The 24,820-nt window shown below is 32.2% G+C and overlaps 2 protein-coding genes across 2 annotated transcripts in view; both read right to left on the bottom strand.

The window, feature by feature from the left end:
- Positions 1-1,862: 1,862 nt before the first annotated feature.
- LOC143075704 (uncharacterized) lies at positions 1,863-6,141 on the bottom strand. The gene is made up of 4 exons (XM_076251257.1): positions 6,117-6,141; positions 5,807-5,894; positions 4,049-4,234; positions 1,863-2,190 (listed from the first exon to the last, which is right to left on the bottom strand). The coding sequence occupies exons 2-4, from the start codon at positions 5,862-5,864 to the stop codon at positions 2,030-2,032; spliced, it is 405 nt and encodes a 134-aa protein (XP_076107372.1). The 5' UTR covers positions 5,865-5,894; positions 6,117-6,141; the 3' UTR covers positions 1,863-2,029.
- Positions 6,142-10,537: 4,396 nt separating this feature from the next.
- LOC143075703 (MLX-interacting protein-like) overlaps positions 10,538-24,820 on the bottom strand; it is a 44,511-nt gene continuing 30,228 nt past the window's right edge. The window contains exons 11-18 of the mRNA XM_076251256.1: positions 24,344-24,440; positions 21,979-22,073; positions 19,795-19,872; positions 18,868-18,955; positions 18,266-18,365; positions 17,753-17,876; positions 17,102-17,231; positions 10,538-16,750 (exon numbers count right to left, since the gene is read on the bottom strand). Of these exons, the coding sequence (XP_076107371.1) occupies positions 16,635-16,750; positions 17,102-17,231; positions 17,753-17,876; positions 18,266-18,365; positions 18,868-18,955; positions 19,795-19,872; positions 21,979-22,073; positions 24,344-24,440 (828 nt within the window). The 3' untranslated portion in view covers positions 10,538-16,634. The remainder of the gene's footprint in view (positions 16,751-17,101; positions 17,232-17,752; positions 17,877-18,265; positions 18,366-18,867; positions 18,956-19,794; positions 19,873-21,978; positions 22,074-24,343; positions 24,441-24,820) is intronic.

The following is a 24,820-nucleotide window of genomic DNA, read 5'->3' as shown; positions in this document are numbered from 1 at the left end:
ACTCATCAATGACGCTCATATCAAAATATTATAAAGCCAAACAAGTACAAAGTTGAAGAGCATCGAGGAACCATAATTCCAAACAATTGTACCAAATACGGCTTAAGAAATATGCCTGGGATAAGAAAATCCTTAGCATTTCGAATAATTCTTACTTTTGAAGTAATACAAAATCTAGTGTATTCAAATTTCAAACCATACAATGGAGTTAAATGGTTGAGTTAATAAACATTATGAACATTTATCATTTACCTCACTACAATTTTTGGTTTCGGTATCGGCTTATGGTGAACATGTCTATTAGCTATGTACTTGAAAAGACAGGGGCGTAGCTGCCGTTAGGCACTTTAGGCACGTGCCTACACATAATTTTTTCACAAATATTTTGTTTTATTAAAAAAAAATAATAAACAACGTTATAATATGTAGATGAACTCCAGTGAAGTTGTCACAACTCTAATTATCGAATATCACTGATGCGTACACTAGTCTCTCGTCCTTAGTGAATGGATTATTGGATAGAATTGAAATTTTTTTTATGTGTGTACCTTATAAAGAAACTATAAACTAAAACTTCGGTTCAGATCATTTCAATTCTATCAACAAAAACTTGAATGAACCTCAACTTAGACACATGTACTTATTGTAAATATTTTTTTTTTAATATTGGATTTTCCAATTGTACTACGTTATTTAATTCACCATTCAGATGTTATGGTAAATTATTGATAATTGTTCGAACTTTACATCATGTATACTATAATTATCCTGATTAAATAACCAGAAAATTTAATATTTTTGTGCATAAAATTTTGCAGCCAAAACGCTGAAATCCGTTTTTCGTCGGGGGGGGCTTCGCCTCCCTGAACCCCCTACCAGGGCTCTGCCCTGGACCGGCTGGGGGCCATGGGCGGCCCCAGACCCCCTGCCGATTTGTGCCTACAGTTGAATGAATACCTAGCTACGCCCCTGAAAGACAACTAAAATATCTGAGTCTGTTCGACTTACTTGTACCAAAGGGCTTTTATCATATCCGACTGTCTGGGTCACCAAAGAAAAATCAGCATTTGTGACACCATATGGTCTATATTAGTTCGAAGAATGCCGTTTGAAATGAAGACATCACCAGCAACCTTTGTGCGTCTCATGGACCGTGTTTTGAATTGATATAGCACTGCCGTAGTCTACTTTGATAATAAAATTATCTTCAGCATACATTGAGCGAACATCTGGATCATCTGTACTTGACAAAATAAAACATGCAGGATTATCCGTGCGTTCTACAAAGTGCAAACTTGGACAAAGTGAGAGTATGTGTCTCGGACACATTATTGGCTCTGAAAAGACATGACCAGACCTAAAGAAGATTACAGCAAGGAAATAATTTCCATTACAATTGACAAAAAAGGATTAACGATCAATGCTAGGACTAGCAGGATACTATAGACACTAAACTCCGAAACAAATAAATGAACTAAATTTTAAGAAAAGACCAACAAAGGCCATAGGCTCTTCACTTGGGGTTACACATGTTTATTTTATATCTCAACCCTCCCCCTATATCTCTAGCCAATACAGAATAAACAAACACACCGCAATACACATAGTTCAAAAGAAGTCCGATTCTGATGTTCAAATAAGTAGTAGGAAAAGAAACTAAGCAAAACGACAATGACACATACATAAACAATTTTTAGGACTACTACCAGTTACTGACACGCCAGCTCCAATTGAACTGATTGAAAGCCAATTCTCTCTTCATCGTATGCAAAATCGAGCATAATCCTTTCCGTTAGAGGTTTAGTATCATACCATCACAAAAGGTATTAGAAGAACATAACCCGTTTCATGCAAACAACTCGTTTTAACACTGATTTTTAATATAGTTTATAATGATTGCTACAAATGTCCATTAATCTAAAGTAATATTATACATATTTGTGACGAAAATTACAAAATTAATGAGTGAGTGATCTACGTATCTTAAGTTTTGAAGGAGGAAAGTGAGAGACTATAGTTTCCAAACACATCATGTCAGTTTTTTAAAGCACATTCTTCTTGGACTAGTTCCAATACGTGTTTTAAGAATCCGATTGTTTGTACTACACGCACACCTGTTTGATCCATCCAAACAATTGATTGAAAATCCGGCACCAATAGGGTACATTGTTCCACCATAGCTACAATAATCTGCAATGAAAAAAGCATATCATTGGTGGGAGATAGTAAAATAACAAAAAAATACCGAAATAGGAAAATTCTAAATGGAAAGTCCTTTTGGAAATGGCAAAATAAAAATAAAGCTCAAACACATCAAATGAATGGATAACAACTGTCATATTCTTGGCTTGATACAGACTTTATTTCCTTATATAAACAAATGGTGGATTAAACCTGGTTTTATAGCTAGGCTAGCTAAACCTTACAGTTGTATGACTTGCAAAATCAATTATATTGTCAACGATGTGTGCACAACATAAACAGACTCAAAAGGTATGTCTTCCTTCTATAATAAAATCAACGGTACCAATTTTGTTGCACCAGATGCGCATTTCGACAATACATGTCTCTTCAGTGATGCTCGTGGCCAAAATATTTGAAATCCAAAGCATATATAAAAGATGAAGAGCTATAATATACGCGCTATAATATTTCTTATCATTTTATGCCTTTTTTCTATTCTTTATTATTTATTTTTTTGGCTCATTATTCTCTATTCTTTATATTTTAGCAACCCATTATTTTATATTCATTTAGCATCTATTCGTTCATTCTTTATTTTCATTGTCCTCCAATTTGTCCGTTATTTTCTGTTTTGTAAATCCGATTTAGACCGATTTAGACCCTCGCATATATATGTCTGTATGTTACTAGATTTTAATCAGGCTATATTTAACACGATTTTGATGTGACCGTTTTTAAGGTATCATTTTTACAAAAACAATGCGTTTCTTCAGAACTAATGACTTTAACGCAACTGTTATCAAATTGAAAAGATGTATGTTTTATGAGTTAGTTCGAGATACATGTTGTATATTGCATTATTTTTCTGTATTCACCCCTTGATACCATTGTAAGATGGTAGTTTATTGGGGTATGTAAAATCCTGACTATTGAAAAAAAAAAAGATAAAAAAATAAAATTAAAAAAAATAAAAGATAAAAAAAAAATGAAAAAAAAAAAAATGTTTTATTAATTAGAAATATGAAACGGTGGATTCATTTATTTTTGTGGGTAACAATTTTCGTGGAATCAGAAAATCTTGTACCTTCGTGGATATTTTCTTTTTAGGTTTTGTCATAGTCTGAATATAACCCAATAGCAAATGTGTACCTCTTTGAAAATAAAAATTTGTGGTTCACCTGTACCAACGAAATCCACGAAAATTGGTATCCCACGAATAATAATGAATCCACAAAACTCAATGAATGTTTTTTTTTTTCATTAATAAAAGTGAAGTCGATCGAATAAATGATAGAAATTTCCAAGAATCTTTGTTGTTCAAAATACTCTAAATAAAAAAAAGTCATGTATGTTTTTTGGAAATATAAACATTGGCATATTTTTATCAAACATACATTATAGGTGATGACAAGCGTGTTGTTTTGGCAGATACAAATTATGGCCAAAATTAATCGACTTTACTTCAATGTGCCTTAAACTCGCAGCGAAATTTTACGTCTTACACTAACAAATATTGTACACTACATGCACTACCTTTGTACACACCTTCACGTTAACTTGCAGAGAACTATAATTTAATGGGACATTCCATTTATTTCTGGACAGAGGGAATGCCGGAATGGTTACCTTGTCAAAGGCCCACTTGAGAAAATTTTCATGCAAATTATAATCCCTTAGATGCCACATTGTGCCATCAACCCCTAATGTTTTCATATTTAAAAAAGATCCCACAGACAAAAAAAGTGGGTATCTCTCATCTTATGAGCCCATCAATGCCAGATAGGAAAATGACTTGATACCCTCAGAAAAAAACATCCACCGTCGTTCTAAGATCCTAAATGGAATTGTCCAATCTATATATTACCTTTACAATACCGACATCCTCCAGTAGCAGGCCTTAATGGATTAGAACAATCTGGAGTTGGACAGTTGTAGCTTTTACAGTACTTGTATTCTCTATCACTCAAACAAAACCTTTCTCCATTAAATATGGGAGGTTGTATTTCATCTAGACCAAACTTTTCACAGTAATCTCCATATTGTTCTCTGCCTGTAAACAAATGTTATATACAAGATAACGATAAAAAAAAAAAAGGAATAATTGGGAATTGGAAAGACTATTTATGCGTTTTTCGTTGTTGTTATTTTATAAATTTCTTTCGAGCGCCATTGACAAGAAATTTTCGAAATGCAATTATGCATGACAGGGATATATTATTAAATGAATCTGTGATTTACTTTACAAATTTAGTAGATGCGTGATTTTTTATATTAGTTGTTATTGGCTTTGAACTAGCTGCCAGTAACTGCGAGAACTCTCAAATCTGTACTTTTTGTCGTGTTGCTGTTGGTATGTACAAGTATAGGGTCACGTCTACGTGTTTATGTTATGTATTTCAATTTGTATCCATCTGATTAGTTTATCCTTTTTTCATCTGATTTTTATAGTTCGTTCTTATTTTGTACTGTAACAGTTACACCTGTGTCCCGTGTTAGGCCGGGAGGGTTGGGATCCCTCTCACATTTTTAACCCTCCACAATATGTATGTATGTGCCTGTCCTAAGCCAGTAGCCTATAATTCAGTCAGTTGTCATTTGTTGCTGAGTTACATATTTGTTTTTTACATTAATTAGGCCGTTAGTTTGGTTGTTTGAATTGTATATAATGTTTTACATTTGGGATTTCAAGATTTATTATAGCTGACTATGCGGTAAAGGCTTTGCTCATTGTTGAAGGCCCTACGGTAACTTATAGCTGTTGATTTTTGTGTCATTTGATCTCTGGTAGAGAGTTGTCTCATTGGCAATAATACCACATCTTCTTTTTTATAGAGACTGAACTATGTTAATATCATCTTTATCCTAACTTAGTGGCATTAAAAACTCGTCTTGCTTAATAAATAAATTAATGCATACAAATGCATGGATCTAAGTTTTGCTTTAGCGTTAGTTGCCATACTTTAAAGACAAGCAAACAGTTAACCCCTTCCAGAGCTATTGCAGGCGCGAATTCAGACTGTGCCAAATCCGACACCTTATCCCCCATACAAAAGAAATTTAAGACATTTTGTCAAATATATGGTCTTATAACTAGTAATTCTTATGCACCCTTAAACATTAATTCCTGGATCCGCACGTGCATTTTATTCACCTCAGGCGTTTTACTCGTAGGTACTTGAGAACAGGATCCTGTTATGAGCGACTATGGGGGCTCATAACAGGATCCTGTCCTCAAAGCACCTATGGTTTTACTTTTTATTAATATAAACATCTAGTATACATATGTAACCGTGAATTTATAAATTTCCTGAGTTTTCAAAAAGTACATATAATCACTGAACTGATAAGTGACTTTCAAATAATCCCTAAATATTGACTAGGAACTTTACAAAACCTCTGAAATAATTAAGTTTTTTTTTTACAGACTCCTTGATTTAATTCAGAAAATATTAAAAAAAACTTTCTTTTTGTTTGAAAAAATATTAGAAAGAAAAGAAAAAACCCGACATCAGTAATTAAAATGTATTATTTGTAGATTATTTTTTTAATTTATTGAACAATTTAAGAAGAAAAAACAATTATGTATTTTGAAAATGTGTGTATAATAGTACTAAATATTTACCGTAAGATTTCTCCAATAGTACAATTACTAGAATGACGGTCAAACTAATGCGCAACATCTTGTAGCCTTGTTCTTGCGATAAATAACCCTAAAAACATATATAATGATTGTATAAATAGTAATAAATGCATTGTTAGGTACTAAATTAAGCGTAAATCTGTTTTATGTGTGAAGCAGATGAAAGGTCACAATGATTATTCTATCAAATTAAGAATGAAGTTGGTTTATTACTTGTGTTAAGAGAAAACTGAAGTCAATGTAAATTTGTGATATTTGAACCTTGAGATATCTTCATAAAAAGTCGCTTACCTCTTTTGTTACTGGAGTCAGTAAACTAGTAAAATTATGTAACACAAGTAGAATGCATCAATGACTTATATCAAGTTTATATTACCTCAAAAATGCCCTTTTTCTCGTATCATAAGTTGTAAGCATCCTGTTAAAATCCGCCCTTAACAGAAGAATGTTAATCTATTACTAAATTTATTACTTGATTATTGTTTTGTGGTCGTCTCAAATAATGTCATATATTGTAGTATGCTCTTTGTGAGCCAATAAAATAGAAATAACACTTTTTTTCTTCAAAATAAAAATACGGAGATGTGGTATGATTGCCAACTATGTAGTATTTTAAAGCCAATTTTCTATTGAATTAAAATTATTCATTTGGTTTAAAAGATTTCTATAAACCAAATACATCCTTATTTCACCATTCTTTGAATTATAAAAATAAAACAAGTAATAAATGTACTTTTTTTAGATTTATATACCTTCTTGTCGGAAGAAACTTTTAAGAACAGCAAGGTCGGCCGTGAACGTTGGGGGGCGGATTCATAATTTTTGAAAGGAACGTAATTCCAAAAATAAGAAAATATACTGCCGAGCGAGGTAATGCCAATAATTGTTGGAACGATTTAGTTTTATGTTGTTAAATCAAATATTTCCCTCTACAACCCCAACCCCCACTGAATCCACCACATCAAATCCCTTACATTAATTTTCGACGTGTGCACGGACTTTCAAGTCTTTCTATATTATATAAAAGAATAATGTCCCCAGCGTTGCACATATTTGATCTATCCAAGGAACAAGCTTAGGGCTATCACTGAATAAACTAGAGGCTCTAAAGAGCCTGTGTCGCTCACCTTGGTATGTGTGAATATTAAACAAAGGAAGCAGATGGATTCATGACAAAATTGTGTTTTGGTGATGGTGATGTCTTTTTCATCTTACTTTACTGAACATTCTTGCTGCTTACAATTATCTCTATCTATAATGATCTTGGCCTAGTAGTTTCAGTGGAAAATGTTAGTAAAAATTTACAAATTTTATAAAAAATTGTTAAATATTGACTATAAAGGACAATAACTCCTTATGGGGTCAACTGACCATTTTGGTCATGTTGACTTATTTTTAGGTCTTACTTTACTGTACATTATTGCTGTTTACAGTTTATCTATAATAATATTCAAGATAATAACAAAAAACGTCAAAATTTCCTTAAAATTACCAATTTAGGGGCAGCAACCCAACAACCGGTAGTCGGATCCATCTGAAAATTTCAGGGCAAATAGATCTTGACATGATAAACAATTTCACTCCGTCAAATTTGCTCTAAATGCTTTGATTTTTGAGTTATAAGCCAAAAACTGCATTTTACCTCTATGTTCTATATTTAGCCGTGGCTGCCATCTTGGTTGGATGGCCGGGTCACCGGACACATGTTTTTAACTACATACCCCAAAGATGATTGTGGCCAAGTTTGGAGTAATTTAGCTCAGTAGTTTTAGAGGAGAAGATTTTTGTAAAAGATTACTAAGATTTACGAAAAATGGTTAAAAATTGACTATAAAGGGCAATAACTCCTTAAGGGGTCAACTGACCATTTTGGTCATGTTGACTTATTTGTAAATCTTACTTTGCTGAACACTATTGCTATTTACAGTTCATCTCTATCTATAATAATATTTAAGATAATAACCAAAAACAGCAAAATTTCCATAAAATTACCAATTCAGGGGCAGCAACCCATCAACGGGTTGTCCGATTCATCTGAAAATTTCTGGGCAGATAGATCTTGACCTGATAAACAATTTTATCCCATGTCAGATTTGCTCTAAATGCTTTGGTTTTTTAGTTATAAGCCAAAAACTGCATTTTACCCCTATGTTCTATTTTTAGCCATGGCAGCCATCTTGGTTGGTTGGCCGGGTCACCGGACACATTTTTTAAACTAGATACCCCAATGATGATTGTGGCCAAGTTTGATTAAATTTGGCCCAGTAGTTTCAGAGGAGAAGATTTTTGTAAAAGTTAACGACGCCGGACGCAGGACGACGACGGACGACGGACGACGGACGCAAAGTGATGGTAAAAGCTCACTTGGCCCTTCGGGCCAGGTGAGCTAAAACGGTTTTGTTCTACGAAAGTTTTTATTAATATCAGAGAAAATGCAATGTGATTTTCATAACAATTGATATTTTCAAGAGGCATAACTCTTTCAAGATATTTGATCAGCACTAATTTCCCAAAGTGTCAGGAACAATGCTGATATAAACCTACAATATGAGTTTCTGGCAAAAAATGTAGGCATATGAGACCGCTGCAAATGTCATATTTCATATACTAGTAATCAATATTTCCAAGGCCATTACACTTCACAATTCATACTTGTATGTCGACGTATTTCATTGATCTAGCCTGCAAAATCATTGTCCAAAGTGTTAAGATGGCATATTAAATGGACCAATACACCTTAGGGGATAACAATACTTTAATGTTTAAGGGTTCAGGAGGAAGACTAAAACGAAAAGCCTACAATGAAATGCAAGACTATGCAGAAATTCAACACCTTAGGGGATAACAATTAACTTTAAAGTTTAAGGGTTCAGGAGGAAGACTATAACGAAAAGCCTACAATGAAATGCAAGACTATGCAGATATCCAATAAATAAAGTAGTTATGGACATTGCCCTTCCCTTTCTGTTCTGCTATATACATGAGTATGGTTCCACATATTTTAGATTTGACAAACAATGATGTTGGCATACAATTTGAAAATGTTACGCTTTCTGTAAGACACAAATGAAAAATGATGTAGGAGGAGATAGCCGAAGTTCGAACAAACCATGATGTCTTATGCAACCAGTATCAAAAACAAATGACTAACTCCAACTACCTGTCATTTTCAAAATACTTTAAAGAAATCAAAATCCTGTGGCCATGCACACCTCCATTATGTGTATGAACATCCTACTAAATACTAAAGCTGTGTCTCCAAAACTGTAGAGGAGATAGCCAGAGAAACAATGTATCCTAATCTGGTCGGACGGACGAACAGACAGGCGGTCGGATGGACAGGGGTAATTTATAATGCCCCACGACATTTTGCTGCAAGGCATGAAAAAGAATCTTGTTATGTGCTGGCTTCTTTGCTGTTTCAGTTTCTGCCTACATATTTTTCAATATAAAAGACAAAAACACATAAATCGTCATTGATAGGCAATAACTAGAGGTGATTAAGATAATATTAGTATATTTGTTGATTTTTCTTGTTTACAAGCCTATATTTCAATATATGATAGTTTTGATATATAAGGCAAGATTGTGTTGCAGGTTATCTCAAATCTACTTTAATTGGTCTCTAATTTATTGTTTAAATGGCAATCATACCACATCCTTCCTTTTTTTTTAACCGTGAAGGTAGGGGACTAACAAAAATCATTTAAGGGTAGTAACTTCTAAAAGGGTTTTGTTCAAATACGACTTTTAAGGATCTTGTATTGCTGATCATTTTAGCTGTGTGCTGTAGCTGCTAATCTTAACACAATAATTAGTCAAAAATCGTCATTTAAAAGAAATAACTCCAAGAAAGAGTCATCGGATGGTTTAGGTTAAATTATATGCTGTATTGCTGACCATTACAGTTCAATGTTTCTGTCTATCTGTTTTTATAAGAAGTCTCTGAAACATGGTGGGAATTTGAACTAGAGGCTCATTGAATCACTCAACTAGCCAAAATATACCACTTTGTTATTTTTTTTCTTTAATGCAATTCTTATGTTTGCAATTATTGAGAATGGAAATAGGGAATATGTCAAGACAATCGGACCAAAGAGCAGACCACAACAGAATATCTGTATATTATCTATACATATTATTTAGTGCCATTTTTGTAGGGTCTGTATTGATGATCATTTTTGCTCTTTATAGTTTATATGTATCTATTACAGTGTTCAATAGCAATACACCCTGTAGCTAGAGTGGTCATTTGGCCATTTTTTCTTATTTGTAGATATTAGTTTGATCTTTTTTGCCTTGTAAAATTTCTCTCAAACGCCTATAGTTTTTGTGAAAAAATGGATAAAAATCATCATTCAGGCCAGGGCAAGAACTTCTATAAGGAGTCTAAACAATTTCCACCACTATGACTGATCTCATCTCTGATGAGCTTTTCATTGTTTGGTCATAAATCAAATCGTTAGTTTACTGCTTTGAATTGTCACGTCAGGGCCTTTTAAAGCCAATATGGGTTTTGCTCATTGTTGAAGGTTATACATTGACCTTTTGTAACACTCACATCATTTCGACTCTGGTGGTTAGTTGTCTCATTGGCAATCATACCACATCTCTTTTTTATGATGTTGTCCATTGTACATAATACTATTTCTGACCAACCTAAAGTTTAAATTCGTTTTCCCAGTTCATACTGAATAAGATAGAATTTATAAATGGCTATATTATATTTTATTATATTATAACACCATGTGACTTATGTACACATACTTTACACATGATCATTAATGTCACTTCAATAATACACAATAAACAACAGCATATGCTTATTAGCCACTACACAAGCTAATAATTTAAACAACATACTAACATACAACATATTAAAACTAAAATGACTGACTATTCTGACTCAGAAAAAATGCATGAAAATGGTCTATAATTGAATGCCACATATATATGCTAATCTATATATAAATCTATATGAAACAAAATTCTTAATGACAGCATACATACTAAATGACTTGAAAAATTGAGCAAATAAATTGTGATTTGAAGATCTTTTAAGAGTGACATGAAAAGAATATGTCTAAGATCAATGAAAGATTAAGAAAAAAAAAGCTGCTAAGAATATAGACTCTACTACTGCATCAAGTGTGATATGATATTTCTTCACTGGGGACAGCTAAGTTTTGAAAATGAAAACACAAGTCGAGCGTTTTTAAATATCTAAAATTTAACACTCAAGCACATAGAAATATGTACAATTTGGAAATTAGTATGGCGTTCATTATCACTGGACTAGTATATATTTGTTTAGGGGCCAGCTGAAGGACGCCTCCGGGTGCGGGAATTTCTCGCTACATTGAAGACCTGTGGGTGACCCTCTGCTGTTGTTTTTTATTTGGGCGGGTTGTTGTCTCTTTGACACATTCCCCATTTCCATTCTCAATTTTATATTGCATAAAATTTAATGGAGGCATCTGTTTCATTTTTAGACGATATGTAGACAAATTTAAGCATTCCTTTCCAATGATCTGAAACATGACATGTTCTTTTTGTTTGACGTCATCAGGCATGGTTGACTTTTTTTTAGTAATGTCACTATAGGAAAATCAGAGGAAAATAACCAACAGGTGGAGAAAGGATAAATGGGCATGGAATTATTGAAGTACTGGTATATATGCCATTACATTTTCTTAATATTCATGTCCCATTAAATCTGCCTTGGTACAAAAAGCTTGAAATGTTAATAAAGTGATTAAGGGTAAGTACAAATGCAAAGTGTAGTGAGGTGTTTGACAAAATCTTCAGTTATCAAAGTGCTTGCAAGTACGGAAGGGATAATTGCTTTAATTTTTCAATGAACATTGCATTGTATAAAGCATCGGTTGTATTTGCTTCATCAAAGGAAGATAACTCCAATTTTAATGATTATTTTTTTAACAGATATAAGATTTCTGTACCTTGCACAAGTTGTGTAATTGTCATGACAAGTATAACAACATTTTGTAACTTAAATATCTGAACACCTATTCCATTTATGACTTCGGGATAAGCTGTTTGAGAATGGTATGTTTAATGCACTATATTTTATGTATCTTCAAAGAAGTGACATCCCCTGAAAGATATAGTTATCCAAGTCAGTAGCGTATGTTTTTATATTGCATTGCATGCAATCTTTCCCCAAAACAAGGTTCAACAAGATCAAAGATAAAAATTGTTATCGTTAGGTACATAGAGGATTCAATCTGTGCGTTATAGGTGCAACTCCCCTTCCATGGTCTGTTTGATTTAAAATATATTTAATAGGATTTATCTTGAGGGATTGAATTGTGTCTATGTAAGTTCAATTTTAGAATAAATAAACAATACTATGACCTATATTATTTGTTGACTTCTACATAATTTTGTCTCTGGTGGAGAGTTGTGTCATTGGCAATGATATGTTACCATATCTTAATCTTTTTTATATGATATAAAAATTAAAAGTGAAACTACTCTAAAACAATGAGATGGATTTCAATAGAACTTAACATGAGAGAGGTAGTTCATATACAAAATGTGCATGAAATAATGCCAATTGAAAATGTGACAAGATCTAGTGTAGTGTGTGCTAAAGTTAGCTAAATGGCTATTTTTGTGCAATATGTATGACATATATTCATGTTTTTCATGCTTGAAGCTTATTGTTTAGCATGTTTTGTGCAGTCAGTAAAAAAGCACTGTGGAAGCTTATAAAAAAGGTTTAATTAATTGTGAAAAGGCCATTTTATTTCCTGTTTGTCCAAGCATATACCCCCTACCCCTCATGTTATCTTCTTAATATAATTCTGTATCCTCAAAATTACAAATAAAAGAATTATACCTCATAACAAGCCTTCAAAGGTAGTCAGAATTATATAGACAGATACTTGGTAATCATATAATTATCAAAAGGCTCACAAGATGAGGATCTGATGCTACTATTAAATCAAAGCGCAGAAGCACTGGAAAGGTAGTTTCTGTCTACTTAGTGTTTTTGTGAATTCTAGTTTTCTATCCTTATCTATGAAATCTCACCTAAAAGAAAACTACATTGATCAAATTCAGACGACTTACTTTGTTATTTAATTTTTTCCAGAAAAAGCATTCTACAATGGAGATGTAAAAAGCAAAACTTTGAATTCATTATCTATCAATATGACAAAATTACTGAATGATTTAGATCAAGCATTTACTACATTTGAAAAAAGGAGTATTATTTGTTTAGAAATTGCATTGCTATAAATCACAATTATGAAAGTTAACTGTTTTGAGGACAATTGCAAAAAAAATTAAAAAATATTGCAATTTCATATTACAAATGTTGAGATCACCAGTGTTAATAATGAAAAAACAACCAATCCTCACAAAAAAGGCATATTGGCTGGAGAACTTTTATTGCTTTAATGCTGGGTAACTGTTGTAATTCCAATTTCAAAGATAGTTAATTTTGAAGATTAACTTTCATACTGTTTTTTTTTAAATTTTGAAGCGTATCTTATAATTAAGATTATTTTAATTAATAAATAATTAATTGTAGATTATTGTTGTTGTCCTATAAAAAAAAGACAAGAGTGCACACGCTGAAATGTCTCGCCTTCTTTACTAATCATTGATATTATGTTGATAGACCTAAATATAAAGCTTTATTACAACTGTCACATAAACTCAACATTAACCAAAGAAAACAAAACATTGATCAATGAACCATAAAATGAGGTCAAGGTCAGATGAACCATGCCAGGCAGACATGTACAGCTAACAATTCTTCAATACAACAAATATAGTTGACTTATTGCTTATAAATTAAGAAAAACAGACCAAAACACAAACACTTAACACTTAGCAATAGATCGTGAAAATGAGGTCAAGGTCAAATAAAACCTGAGTAACAGACATATAAATCATAAAATATTTCCATACACCAAATATAGTTGACTAATGCATAAAGTATTAGAAAAATAGACCAAAACTCAAAAACTTAACTTTGACCACTGAACCATGAAAATGAGGTCAAGGTCAGATGACACCTGTCAGCTAGACATGTACACCTTTCAATCATTCCATACACCAAATATAGTAGACCTATTGCATATAGTATAAGAAAAACATACCAAAACACAAATACTTAACTATAACCACTGAACCATGAAAATGAGGTCAAGGTCAGATGACACCTGCCAGTTGGACATGTACACCTTACAGTCCTTCCATACACCAAATATACTAAACCTATTGCTTATAGTATCTGAGATATGGACTTGACCACCAAAACTTAACCTTGTTCACTGATCCATGAAATGAGGTCGAGGTCAAGTGAAAACTGTCTGACGGGCATGAGGACCTTGCAAGGTACGCACATACCAAATATAGTTATCCAATTACTTATAATAAGAGAGAATTTAACATTACAAAAAATCTTAACTTTTTTTTCAAGTAGTCACTGAACCATGAAAATGAGGTCAAGGACATTGGACATGTGACTGACGGAAAGTTCGTAACATGAGGCATCTATATACAAAGTATGAAGCATCCAGGTCTTCTACCTTCTAAAATATAAAGCTTTTAAGAAGTTAGCTAACACCGCCGCCGCCTGATCACTATCCCTATGTCGAGCTTTCAGCAACCAAAAGTTGCAGGCTCGACAAAAATTAATAGATAAATGAATAAAAATATCAGAAGTGAAACTTAGCGGTATAACATTTTGTAGGAATTCAAAGCTTATGTACTAAAAACTACTTTTTACACAATATTTGCCCTATTCATACATTACAAGTGAACAAAAAAGTACACCATAGTTGATGGCACAAAAAGAGTTCTACAATATAGAATAAAATATATATACAATTATGATTTGGTGATTAACTTATATATTAAAGCTATAATTCATAGAATCACTTAACAAACCATTACCAGATAATAAAATAAATTTTTAATAAGACAATGTTAATATAGCACACACTTAATTTGTTTAAAAGTGAATTATATTTATCCACTTTTTTCAACTGTATCTGCATAGGTTACTTTTTATAAATTTAACAAACATAATTGTCTTGCATTATAACTAGTTTTTGAAACAAAAAATCAAGTTTGGAAATAAAAAACCTATCACCAAAATATTTCTAGAGGTATCCAGTTTCAGACCAAACCAGGACCTGTTTCTGAGAAAGCCGTAAAGAGAAATCATTTTTCATTTTTTCATTTATTTTTTTTTTTGCAGATTCCATGATGAGATGGAACCGTACAATTATATGTTATCAATGGGACAATTAATCCTTGTAGACAAATCATGATAACTTTTATAATAAAGTCTCTAATTATATAATTAAATTAAACCCATCCAAAATAAATATTTCATAAAAAATATACAGTGCATATCATCTAAATTTAAAAAAATAGCACATATTATTCAATGCCTATCATTAAAAAAACCAACGAGGCCTGTCAAAACGGAACTCAACATAAAACAGGGGAAGAAATCATTGTTGAACAATTTAAAAAGTATTACAAAAGGGTTAGAAGGTTAGTTCACAATCAATTGTAACAGACGATTATATAATCACAAACCAACAAATTGATTAATATTGACTAGGTACTGATATTTTGACTGGTCCTTATTCTATGGCACCTACGTACTTCCATATTGTATGGGAAGCATTCCTTTAATGGAACAAATGAGAAGAACTTTCACTTCATACGAATGAAGGGAAAATAACTGTATGTATAAATATAGATACATTCAGCACAGTCATCCATAACTCAAACTAGAAAGTTTAGAGATTGAAGTGGGAACCAGACACTTGGACTCGAATAGATTTTGCTCGTTTAATTTTCTTAAAATTTTTTAAAATACTTATTTTGAACAGTTGTAAAAAATATGAAAATTTCAAGAAATTTGAACAACACAATTTACAGGAATAATTTCATTGGATATAAAGGGGTTGTAAAAACTTATCTTGATCCTTGAGAAGCTTGATTGATATCAACTTGTAGTATGTTTAAAAAAACATGAAATTTAACCTTTCCATATGAGTTCAGTTTAGACAGGGTTTATTGTACAAAGGATTTTCTTGAATACTTAATTCTAGCTTTTAAAGCATTAATCTATTATCTAACATCATGAACATATTAAAGTCTATAACTAATGTGGTACAACCAAACCCTGTAAATAAAGGTCGAACTCTTGAATACAGAAATATAACCTTACAAAAGGGGTGACCTTTGAATTGAGGTCAAAATGCATATGTATAACTATAGTATGAATAAATGATGGTGAACAGACAAGAATGGCTACCGGGTAAGTTACTAAAGTTGACCTTTATAACAGGTTTGGCTGTACATGGATTTATCAACTAATACTTCATTCTCTCGTTATTTTGATTTTGTTTCGATACATATAAATATTTTAAACAACTCTCATACCCTGTAATACTATACATAGGTCTTAATTATAGGAAAACACTAACCTTGTATTTGTCATGTGTAATTTACAAATTTGTCTTTAAAATTAACAACTTTTATTCCTGATACAAGATTTATTGGGTAAGAATACCATGTAATTTACAAATAATATTTTATAATTAAAACATTTTATTCCTGAATTAGGACGTCTTTTAAATTTCCATTCCATTATCACACTTCCTATCAAAAACTACAAGAATCAACCCTGCATTTCTCATTAAGTACAAAGGTAATTTCAAGTCTTCTGTTTCTGCAAGTCCAACAAAAGCTTGAAGCAGCCATCTTGAAAGCACTATTTTTGGAAGGGTTATCTTCCCTTTGTATCCTTTTGTCACCGTGGTTCAGATTTAGGATTGAGTGCAGCTTTAGTAGCTTGTTCAGGCAGTTTGGAGGGATCAGATAGAATACTTGTTGTTGTACTCAATGATGTCAAGGCATTAGTCACATCTGAAATGAAATTATTTAACAAACTGTAAAATCAGAAATTATTGTGATTTTTACATAGTGGAAATAGCAATCAACGAGATCTTAAAAGTGGATATACATTTGCAACTCATCACTGTTGAACTGCTAACCAGTTATGAAGTCAATCTGTTCAGTAGTATTGGAGAAATATCTGACAAAATAATTAATGTGAAACATTTTTATATTCAAATTATTGTCAAACAGGAAAATCTCTGAAAAATATGACAAAAACAATTCTTGGATGAACTGATGAACATACTAATGGACTAAAAAGATGAGTGCAACTTGGCTAGCCCTACTCCAAGGGTGGAGATGTAATAATTGCCAACTTACCTGGTCGTAGGTTGACCAAGGAGCAGTGTTGATCTAACCAACTGAGTGTAGTTCTACACAGCTCCTCTGTACTACTGGTAGACACCATGGCATTAAACGTGTCAAACAGGTGGGCTATTATTTTTGAAAACTGAAATAATATTAAGGATCACAATGCATTTTTAAATGATTAACGTAACAATCATGCTATTCACCTTAAAATCTTCTTTTGCCTACTCTATTACATTTTGAAGCTTTAAAAAAAAAGAAAAAATTATATGACATCAGGCTGCAATAGATGAATGTATAAGTTGCAGATTTTCCTATCAAATGTAGAGAGAATAGTTACTTTAAACAACTTGTGCAAATAGGATATCACTTTATATCAACTATTTTTACTTAGATAGTATCAAAAACTTGCCAAGGATAATATTTAAATCAGATAACGAACTTGATATCAAGCAATATCCAATTCTTACTCATTATAAAATCTATAATTATCCATATCACCTTCAAGACATAAATTAAACAAAGGTTAATCTTGATGCTTTAGTGTAAGTTAAGTCAGAAAAAAATCAGATGGTTTTTAAATACAGTTTTGGACCTTTTGAATGTAAAATATTAAGTGTATTTAGTAGAACTTTAAAGCAAGTTATTCTATACAAAGGATACAATCCAGAATTTCCAGTTTGTTAGTGTCCTATTCTTAACATATTCGTCAAACATTTTCTTGAGCTGATCAGCTCTCTGTCGTGTCACAGGAACACCAGTGGCCGGAAGCTGTGCTTGACATTGTCTGTAAATATAAAGGTTCAATTTACTTGTTGATTGTTGTTAAATTTATCCTATTCTCACTCCCAAAAAATCAAAGAGCAGTTAGTACTGTGAGGCAGCCAATCTGATTTGAATTTCTGTAAATTCAGAAATTATCGCAAAATTTTCAATCGCATTTAAGTCTAAAATGACAAAATTGCAATAATTGCTGAATTAACAATAATACATTTTGCCATTTTGAATACTACGTTAAAATCATTTATTATTATTATTAAAAAGTAGTTGTTCAAACATAATAGAAAAAAAAACAGATATTGGGTATCTATTTATGATGTAAACTATTACACACACATAAAACATTAAAAAAGTAAAATTTTGCACTAATAAGTATTCTAATATGTAGAGACTTACCCTATTGCATTATTTAATGTTTCTATTTCATTCCTTAAGATTTCTGCTTCATTGTGCATTTGCGCTCTTTCTTGTTTTAACTTTTTACAATACTCAGCAGCTACAAATAAAGAGCAAGAGATGATCTTAACTGCAAGATATTTAAAAACTGTTGATTCAATAAAATAATACTGTAGAAACATTAATTTTTGTTTGGGTTAAAATTTCGTTGTTTTGTCTCTAAATAAGATTTCATGGGGATATAATTCCGTGGTTTCCAGTAAATGATAGTGATATTATATGAAGGTTAGATTTTCGTGGGGTTTAATTTTGTGGATATATTCTTTCTGTGAAATAAACGAAATTAAATCATCCACAAAAAATTCTGCTTTTACAGTATATTCAAAAAATTTGAACATGCAAGATTTAATTTAGCATAACAAATGAACTGATTCTATAATCTTTATTTTGCAATTCAGTTGCTTTACACTTATTTTTTTTCAAACAGTTTTTATTTTCATTATTCATTATCTGCAAAGATGTAAATAGTCAGATAATCATGATTTTGGAAGGGTGTATTATTTCAAACCTGTATTTACACTTTACTGTAGTAATGTACATACTTTTCTGTAACATAGCTGCTTTACTGATTTTAGCATTACTGTTTTGCATTATTGCTGGGATTAAAACATGAAGAGTATCAAAACCATGCTGAAATGATAAAATATAAATTTATGTTATGATTGATTGATTATTTGTTGGTTGCTTAACATCCAGTGGCAAATATTTCATGCATATTCAGGATGAGAAGAAGTTCACAATAAATACATTAGGTAGGTTGATACAATAGAGACCATCTGGGATGATGGTCGGGGAAATTTGGACTGCCACTGGAAAATGAGGGTATATTGGATAGGGACAGAAATTTTGCCTTGCAACAGGCCACCTATGGACCCCTCAAAGAGTTGTTGCAAGGGTTCTTAACGTGCAAAGAGCGTGGCACTCTCTTTACACGAGGCATCAGATTTAACGTCCCCCTTCTGACCGGATGTGACTGCAAACTTGATACATATCGCACAGCCAAACGGACACCCCACTTCGGCAAGCGTTTAACTGCTGGTCGGGAGAAGACCAAGTGACCATATTTCTATTCCCCAGTCACCCTTGGGGATCAATACATGTTATGACTGTAGCTTATATTATTTATGTACATTTGCCCCAAATACACTGATGTAGCACTGGTATGGATTGTATGGTTTTGATCGAACATCTTATTGAACAATCATAGTAGAAGCCAGTGTTTCCATATACATTGTAGTAAATTTTAGTCATTTATAAAAAAAAAAATCTGTTTTGAAGATTTTTATTTTAGCTATTAATAAAGTCATTCGTTCAAAATCTTATGGTATTCAAATTTCACGATCAGGATGAGTTGATTTTATCTTACAAGTCTCACTTTCAATGCAAAAAATATTAGTACTTTTCTACTAAAATTAAAGTTGATTTTTCGCTAATTGGAAGATCTAAAAGACAAACACATGAGAACCAACCTTGATATTAAACCTTCTCTTCTGCTCTGATGATCTGTGTATTGCCTCTTTGTCTTTATTGTAGCCAGTAGGAGAACCCTGTAATCAAATGCACATGTGCTGATTTCCAAATAATTTTTAAATTTTGGTAGATTATTTATTCATTATTCATTTTTTTATAAAAATATATGATATAAATGTTAAAATTGTTTTTATCACACACATTGCTTGACAGTATAAAATGTATTTCTTTCATAAATAATATTTTGCATACTACATGAAATGGCAGGTACATTTAGAGCAAAGCTCAGTGTCCAAACCTAATCAGGGGTACAAGAACAACGTATCTCTTTTTTCCTAAAGATAAACATACAGTGATCGAGAAGGATGTGTGCCCTGCGCCTATAGCGCATATTGACAAGAAATGGGGCATACAGTGACAAATGTAAGCGCCCCCATGGCGCACAATATTTTTCCCTTCGTTTCAAACGCTTAGATATCGTCAAATGGATTTCCGATCGTGTTCCGTGCCGCCATGTGTGTGTACACAACTGTGTAATGTTCCTCCAATAATAGGAGCACCTATATATTTTTGGGACGTCTTGGGTGTTTCCCTATAATAATAGAACCATGCGAATTAACGTCTCGGGTGTTTTCCTATTGTAATAATAGAACCATGCGATCTAACTGATAACCCGAAAAACGTAATTAACCATCATTCATGATATGTTTTTTTTATAAACAACTTTAAATTTGTGAAATTTGGCTAGTACAGACAAGATTAAACTCTAATAATAATCTCATTTAGTTTAGCTTGCTATTATTTCGTTTGAAGAACCCGAAAGACTTTTTAGGAATATAGTTTTTCTCTCCATAAAAGACGCTTAACTGTCCTTGTCATTTTTTGGTCTTTGGCTCGTTTTGACATTTTGTAAACATGACTTCAGTGATTTGTTGTTTTGTTCTATGCATTAATGGTACTCTATACTGTTGTTCTTGTCACCGTGATGAAGTTATAATAATACAAGAAGTGCAGAGGAAATGCCTGAAATGTCCTCTGATACGGAACGTCTGGAATAAGTATGGTATCGACGAAGACCCAAATTTAATGTACAAAAAAAAACCATGAACATGAATAAGGCAACAGTACCAGTTTAAACATTGTAAATAAAGGTTAACTTAAAGATTGTTCGGGTTTGAAGAAGTTATTGTATATTCATTGAAATTGAAATAACAAAATCACAGGAACAACATCCATGATATTTTTTTAAATAATAAAGGTAAGTACCAACACCTCTTTGCTAAAATATACTGATACTTTTTTTTTTTACAGAAGTCAATTCAAATGGCCCACTCATTTGACAACATGGCCCATTATTTTTTAAAATGGCCCATTTGTTATGATATTGTAATTATTATGTTTATTTATGTTGGCCTAATTTGTGTTGTATGGCCTGATAGTTGTTTACCAAATAATCTTATAATTGTGCAGTTTAGGAATCACTGGAACAATCACAGAATGATTGGAACTTTCTAGAATGATCCTTATAAAAGATGCGTAATTTAAACTTCTACGTTATTCCAGAAACTTCCGTTGTAACTTTCCAGGATTTTCCACAATGTTCCATTATAGAGTGTTCTAGAATTTTCCATTGACAACACTATATATACAGACACTAAAGTTAAACTCTCATAATTAAACTTGGACATAGACATTGATAGACATTAGTATTCACAGCATTTGGATTGACACTTTTATTCTACAAACAACATCATACTGGATTGTGACATTAGTAGTGAACGTAATATTCAAATTGGATTCCGAAAGATTTCCGGATACAGATAAAGATAACTGATTGGACTCATATTTTGACAGTTAAGTTAACAGTAATATTTGTGTAATACCTTTTGTAAACTTTTGTATAATAAATATTGTTAAATTTTATTATTGATTTGTGTCTTTTGTTGGCTACAATTTAAAGGCGATTTCTGGCCGTAACACATTGAATTTATTTTTGAGGGGCCCTGGGCCCATAGGGAAAAAAACCTTCCAGATCACTGAACCTAATCCAAAATTGTAATAATGGGAGAAGTTCAACAGGTCCATTTTAAGTGAAATTTAAATGAACTCATTTTTGTAAATTAAAACTTGATTTATCTCTGGCAGTATAAAATCTACACACACAATTTTTTTTGTATACTTACAAGTGAAGTATCCAATGGATTGTCAATGGACTGTATAGGACTACCAGCAGACGACACAGGACTGAGAGGTATGTCAGCACTTAGAGATGTATTAACTGTAGAAAGAAAAAAAAGTGTTTAATATGAAAACAAACTGTTATATAGTTAATAAAATTGAGAATGGAAATGGGGAATGTGCCAAAGAGACAACAACCCGACCATAGAAAAAAACAACAGCAGAAGGTCACCAACAGGTCTTCAATGTAGCGAGAAATTCCCGCACCCGGAGTACTCATAAATCAAACAGGAAGTAGGTGTCTGTCAGATTCAAAAAGTACATGAAGGTTAATACAACTTTTCACTATTAAGATTGCTTAAATATGAAGTCATTCATTCAGTATTTTCTGATAAAAGTGTGATGAACTTTGTTATTCAAAAGTTCAAAGAATTAGAAAACAGGCAGTATGCATCTGACAAAAAAATAGTATGTTACTTCTCAAGTTGATCATTTTGATGTCAATATATATAGTCTATCCATTTCGTAGTTTCTACAGAATATTATGAAGGTAATATTTGTTATAAGAACTAACAGAGAATCTATTATAAAAGTTTGATTTGCATCGGACTAAATTTGTAGAGAACTGTTCTATACAACGTTAAATCAGATAAGGTGGATTTTATTTTGATTTACAGAGTTACTGCTTGATATACAAATTAAAAGGTTTTTTTTGTTCTGGACTTCTGATTGTTGCATATTGATTTTGCTCATTGATGAATGACTCACAGTGACCTATAGCTGCTTAAGGAGGTAGACCTAGGTTAAGGGAAATAACTCTTAAAATCATCAGTACGTTTGTGTCAGCCATTTTCATAAATATATTCTAAGCTTCTTGGATACATTGATTATTTCCAATCTGTTTCAGGTAAATGCTTAAAATTCATTGAAGAAACTTGACTTTTACAAACGCATAACTGATTTAAAGAGTTATCTCCCTGAAATACACATCATTTGGACTCTGATAAATTGTTTTCTCATTGGCAATCATACTACAATCATAACACATCTTATTTTATATTGTTTTTCACCTCAGCATACTACTAAGTTTTAGACTTTCAGGGTTTTCCCTTGAAATTGAAGTAGAAGGCTCAATTAAAATTATAGGCGGCTATAACATGCGTTCGGTGATGCCGGATGCCCACCAAGCTGTAAGCTTGGTGCCTTACGGCAGGGGGTCTGTGGGCCGCTCAAGGCCCCCCAGAAGCTCTGGCATAAATAAAGCAAAATCCTGCATTCTCGCAATCTCCTGGCACCTAATTTCATCTTTCAAATGACCATTTTTTATGTATGAAATTAAAGAAAAATAAATCTCAAAGAAATTTCTTTTTTTTATTATGTTATAGTTTTTTTAAATTTTTATTACCTTATGCTTAAAATTCATTTACTTTTATTTATATAATAATTCGGTTTATTATAAATCTTGATCTATTTATTTTTTGCATAACTACGTGCATTTGTAAACAAATTTCTCTTTTTTGTAAACTGTTCAATAGGTCGGATACATAAATCATTTGGAAATGTTATTTATTTGAAATTGAGTCGACAATATTCTACTTTCGTTTTTGACCTTGATTCTCTGAACACCACATGGGTTTTGAAAAATGAGCTTCAAAAGATACTGTTTTCCAGATTTTGAACAATATGATCTACTACACTTTCTTTAATTTGACTGATATTATTCCATAACATAAGATTGTCATCCTATCTGATTGTCTTCACGTTTTAAAATTAAAAAAAAGCCAACGAGTTAATGACTATCAGAACGTCTCAATTGTTATCGTTCAATGACCACCAGAACGTCTCTCTTGTTATCTTTGAAAAGAAACAATGCATTCTGACTTTAAATAGACAACCAATCAGTGACCTGAATTCATGTGAACTATATAAAGCCCAACGTAAACACTGACTTTTCATCCTTGTTTATCATGATCGACTTTTCGACAATACGTCTCTCGGCTGCCTGTAAACATTTGAAAAAGATATTTTTTTCTTTTTGAATTTATATTTTTGTCAGTGAAGTAGCCGGCACTTGAAGCCACCGTAAACGGCAGATTTCCACCGGCTACCGGCTTCAATGGAAAGCCCCGGACTTTGCAATTTTCAAAGTTTACGAATACTCATTTGTTTTTTAAGCAAGCAAAATTAGCCAGAGGAGCACGATGCTATTACCTATCAAGATTTACTGAACTATTTCTTGAATTTAGTCAATGATTTTGAATTTACAGAAAGAAAGTGTGGCAAGACAAATGTATAAAATGATTATTATACACCCTGAGCTTTGCTTTAAATAGCAAAGAGTATAATAAATATTGATATACTATTACTTACTATGAAAAGTAGGTTTACCAATCGATGATAAAATACTAGTCATTTCACTATCATCTGTACTGATGGACTTCAGTAAATGACTGTCTGTCTTTACAGTCTGTGGAAGAAAAATATGTAAACACATATTTCAACTGATTTTTATAGTTCGTTCTTATGTTGTACTGTTATACCACTGTCCCAGGTTAGGGGGAGGGTTGGGATCCCGCTAACATATTTAACCCCGCCACATTATTTATGTATGTGCCTGTCCGAAGTCAGGAACCTGTAATTCAGTGGTTGTCGTTTGTTTATGTGTTACATATTTGTTTTACGTTCATTTTTTTACATAAATAAGGCCGTTAGTTTTCTCGTTTGAATTGTTTTACATTGTCTTATCGGGGTCTTTTATAGATGACTATGCAGTATGGGCTTTGCTCATTGTTGAAGGCCGTAAGGTGACCTATAGTTGTTAATGTCTGTGTCATTTTGGTCTTTTGT

This window comes from Mytilus galloprovincialis, chromosome 5 (assembly GCF_965363235.1).
Source record: "Mytilus galloprovincialis chromosome 5, xbMytGall1.hap1.1, whole genome shotgun sequence".
Taxonomy (NCBI): Eukaryota; Metazoa; Mollusca; class Bivalvia; order Mytilida; family Mytilidae; genus Mytilus; species Mytilus galloprovincialis.
This window is presented reverse-complemented; position numbering and strand designations above follow the sequence as displayed.

Coding starts and splice junctions, on each gene's coding strand:
- LOC143075704 (XM_076251257.1), bottom strand. CDS start 5,864: ATGTTGCGCATTAGTTTGACCGTCATTCTAGTAATTGTACTATTGGAG. Junction 4,235..5,806: donor ACTATTGGAGAAATCTTACG/GTAAATATTTAG, acceptor ATTTGTTTACAG/GCAGAGAACAATATGGAGAT. Junction 2,191..4,048: donor AGGATGTCGGTATTGTAAAG/GTAATATATAGA, acceptor TTTTCATTGCAG/ATTATTGTAGCTATGGTGGA.